The 4,271-nt window shown below is 38.4% G+C and overlaps 1 protein-coding gene across 1 annotated transcript; it reads left to right on the top strand.

Annotated features, from left to right (window-relative positions):
• Positions 1 to 1,729: 1,729 nt before the first annotated feature.
• LOC133993862 (olfactory receptor 52N5) lies at positions 1,730 to 2,695 on the top strand. The gene has a single exon (XM_062432966.1). It carries the CDS (start codon positions 1,751 to 1,753, stop codon positions 2,693 to 2,695), a length of 945 nt encoding a protein of 314 aa, XP_062288950.1. The 5' UTR covers positions 1,730 to 1,750.
• Positions 2,696 to 4,271: the final 1,576 nt, after the last annotated feature.

The raw sequence follows: 4,271 nt of genomic DNA, 5'->3' as shown, positions 1-4,271 counted from the left end.
ATGGACAGGATCTCAAGGCACAGCTGTGGGAAGAGATAGGGTAAGGAACTCAGACATCTAGAGGGAGCTGGGAGTAGAGCCGTTGCTCCTATGCAACGAAAGAGTGTGGTCTAGGTATCTGATTAGGATGTCTAGGTTAGGGTGATCCAGTAATGTCCAAATTGGTAGGAGACCCCCATACTTCAAATGCGTACACAAACCCCTGCAAACTCACACACTGCAAAATAAATGGTAAATGGACTGTACTGATATAGCGCTTATATAGCGCTATATATTGTTATGACCACTCAAACCGTCTCATTCACCCATTTACACACACATTCATACACTGATGGCAGGAGCTACCATGCAGGCTGCCAACCTGCTCGTCAGAGGGAAACTAATCATTCATACACATTCACAAACCGTTGGCACAGCAATGTGCGCAATTTTGGGTTAAGTATCTTGGACACATAAATCTGGGCCATAAAATGTCTTGACAGACAGCATAAGTAACAGACATTCACACATTTACTATGTATTCCCAAACACCTCTAACAGTGGGGTATTGAAGGAGACCTCTCCTCAACTCCCCACCCACAAGAGCCACACTCATTCTATTGGTCAGCTAGAGTACAGTTTTCAACCCTCTCATAGGACCCAGCAGGAACACACAACCCCTCGCCAAGCAGACCAAAGGCTCGTCAAGGTTAGAGCCTGCTAAATGTGGTTGTGAAATTATTCTAAACCATGATTATAACTGTGATTAGCAATTTGAACCCAAACCACAATGTTTTCTTAAACTAAACCAAACTGTAACCATAGCGTTGTCAGATCATAAAAAACGATTTATTTTTCAACAGTGATTTGTAACAGGCACAGATGTTGTTCTGGAGGGCATGGACCAAAAACATAAAAATGGACAAGTCTTTGAAGATTCTCGAAATACCTTCAGAAGAGCAGAAATCGTTACACAACCTTCTGGGTTTTTCATACATCCCAGAGTATTCCATCTTTGAGAGAAAAGCATGCTTAGCTATGTGACTTGAATGCAATGCTAATACTAATAGTAGGCTGATCAGGTCCCCAAGAAGTAACTTTGGAGGATAGAAGTGACATAAGTAACCTGTCAGAAGGAAGAGCATTATGCCAGTTGTGAAATTCAAACTTCTAAATAACAATATTTTTTATTTTTGTTGCTTCTGATAAGGACATTGAATGTCTTGATCAGAATTATGTTTTAGTGTGAATAAGTGAATGCAGCCACATACTGACTGCATGGTGTTAAAATAATATACAATGCTCATTTTTTACATCTGATTGACAAAACTACAATCACTGCCAACCTTCATTAGTCAAACTTGTTCGTTGACGTGACTACTAGCATTGTAATACCTCCCAGATGACTAAATCTCTTTATAAAAACTGCTACAGATTGCGGTCTGGCAGACGGTTGTCTTGTAGGTATCTGGTGACTGCAGGTACTACAAGAGAAACAGAAGGTAATATACAAATGTTCTAATTATTAAATCACTGGATTGATTTAAATGGTTTCTGAGTGAAGGTCTTCAGTTTTTATAGGTTTTTGAACATTGTTATCTAAACTGCTTTCTGTAATTGTAGCTCTGTCTTTTCTGATTAAATTTGCAGAAGTCTTTATAGTAGTTAGTATAATTGATCACTGAGATTTACAACAATATTTATATGAGAAATAATGTGATACATGTGACGAATCAGCACCTTCTCCTTTTGTTTCTTTTGTTTCAGGTTGATGGAAAACTACACATTCAACAGCTTTACCCTCGAGCTGGAGGGGTTGAAAGTCACACAGGTCTCCATGTACCCTGTCTTTTTCTTTTTCTTGTTCTCTTACATAATTATTATAATAGCTAATGTCGGCATTGTTGTCCTAGTTTTCATTGACCAAAGCCTCCACCAGCCCATGTATCTCCTTTTTTGCAACCTGCCAGTCAATGACATTGTAGGGAATTCGATCATGGTGCCTCGTTTGCTTTCAGACATCTTGCTGCCTCCCTCTGAACGCCTCATCAGTTATTATGAGTGTTTGGTCCAAGCTTTTACCACACACATGTTCGGCACCACTTCCTACACTGTGCTCATGATTATGGCCTTTGACAGATATGTTGCCATCTGCGATCCTCTACGCTATGCTACCATAATGACCAACAAAATGGTGATAAAACTGACAGTTTCTGCCTGGGGAGTGGCCTTTGTTTTAGTTGGGATTCTGCTCGGTCTGACCATACGGCTGAACCGATGCGGGACTCGGATAACAAACCCGTTCTGTGACAATGCCTCATTGTTTAAACTCTCCTGTGAGAGTGTGTTTATTAATAATGTCTATGGCCTCACTTTCACTGTAGTCCTGTTTACAACTTCTATAGGCAGCATGGTTCTCACCTATACTAAGATTACAGTTGTTTGTTTGACGAATAAGAGTAAGTCTTTGAACAGTAAAGCCTTGAAAACCTGCAGCACTCATCTCTCTGTTTATTTAATTCTGTTTTTAAGTGGAATGTTAATCATAGTACTGCATCGCTTCCCTCAGTACTCAGACTACAGAAAAATCTGTGCCATTTTGTTTCACATCATCCCCGGCAGTTTGAACCCTATTATTTATGGGGTTCAGTCAAAAGAGATACGAAAATTCCTGTCAAAATTGTTCCAGCCCAAAAAGGTTTTGTCATCATCATAATGTGAATACAAATTAAATAAACAAATACAAATTCCCAATTTAAAAGATTTAATTAGCTTATGTTTTTCATGAACCTATTTATTTTTTATGAAGTACTTTGAGCTGCATATTTGCATGAAATGTTAAAAACAAACAAGTATTATTATTATTTTAATTATGAAATGGACGTGGATGGGTTAAGTCTCTGTTAATACATTATCAAAAGTAGATTCTGGACCTTTCAATATAAGATTTTTACCAGCCCTTAATCAATGTATTGCAGTAATTTTAGTTGTAATGTCTCTTCTGCTTTTCTTTTTCTGATGGACATTTTTATGCTAAGTTTGGTATGAGTCCCACTGTGTAAGCCTTTTGCTTCTTGGTCTCTCCTGTCACATCTGTTTCACTTTTGTTATCTGTTATGCTGTTACAAAAATAAAATAAAAATTCACATTGAACCACCACTGTAAAAGGATATTAGTTCATTTATTTTACTTCAACAAAGTTCACATCATTAATGAACTTAAAATGACTGTATTACTGTTTTTTTCTAACAATAAATGTGGGAAGAAAAAAAGACGCTTTTCCTCTCAAACCTAGCAGAGCTTTCAACAGTTATGCTGAACTCTATAGCGAGAACTCCAAGGTACATTTCATACACTGTCAAAGGTCTGTTGGGTTTCTAACCCTTTACAGCAGAGACAAGGATAGTCAGACAGTAACTGCTCATGACTGATCTTAGGTTTGAAGCCAGGCTATGCAGTGTCTCGTCACAATGTAATGGAAGCAAAAAGGCAAGCAAAAATTTAATACAAAGTAAAATTATCTTCAGCTGCAGTTTGTTCAGATCTCTATCACTCTCTCTTCCCCTCACTGAAAGTCTTACTATACATCAGAGCGAAAAGAAAAGGCCAACCACTGTGTGGTCTGAATGGACCCATACTGTTCACCAGACCCTGAGACACTCAGTGAGGACTAGATGGGTGGATCTCACTCACTAGAATCAGACTGGTGCAATGTTCAACTTGTTTTACTGTATAAAGGTTCCCCCTTTAGCAAAGCTGAAAATACTGTCACAAATTCTGGAAGAATGTCAGTTTCTACCCCTCCCTCAAGAAATGAATGGATGCACAATGTTTGAGTATTGCAAGAAATGAATGAGTCCAAATGATTCTCCAACAAAAAATGGTTGACTGATCAACACTATAACTGCATTAAATTAGTGTGTCAAGAACTGATACAAGCAAACCCTATAAATATTTAGTGTTTTTACAGCATGTATACAAATGGTAAATGTACTTTTTATATTGCGCTTTTCTAGACTTCTGTCCACTCAAAGCATTTTACACTACAGGCCAACATTCATGCATTCACACACACATTCATACAATTATGGCAGAGTCTTCTATGTAAAGTGCCAACCTGCAAGAGGAGTTTCTAATAATTCACACACTGGGGCCTTATGGTGTGTAGCTTGGTACTGTGGTCCTGGAGGAGTAAGCTGTTTGTAGATCTGATGGAGGAGGTTTGTGGTGTGGTCAGTTCATATCAGTTGATGGATTTGTATGTGAGTGTTATGGGTTGAGTGGGGTGTGTT

Source organism: Scomber scombrus, chromosome 14 (genome assembly GCF_963691925.1).
Source record: "Scomber scombrus chromosome 14, fScoSco1.1, whole genome shotgun sequence".
NCBI lineage: Eukaryota > Metazoa > Chordata > Actinopteri > Scombriformes > Scombridae > Scomber > Scomber scombrus.
This window is presented reverse-complemented; position numbering and strand designations above follow the sequence as displayed.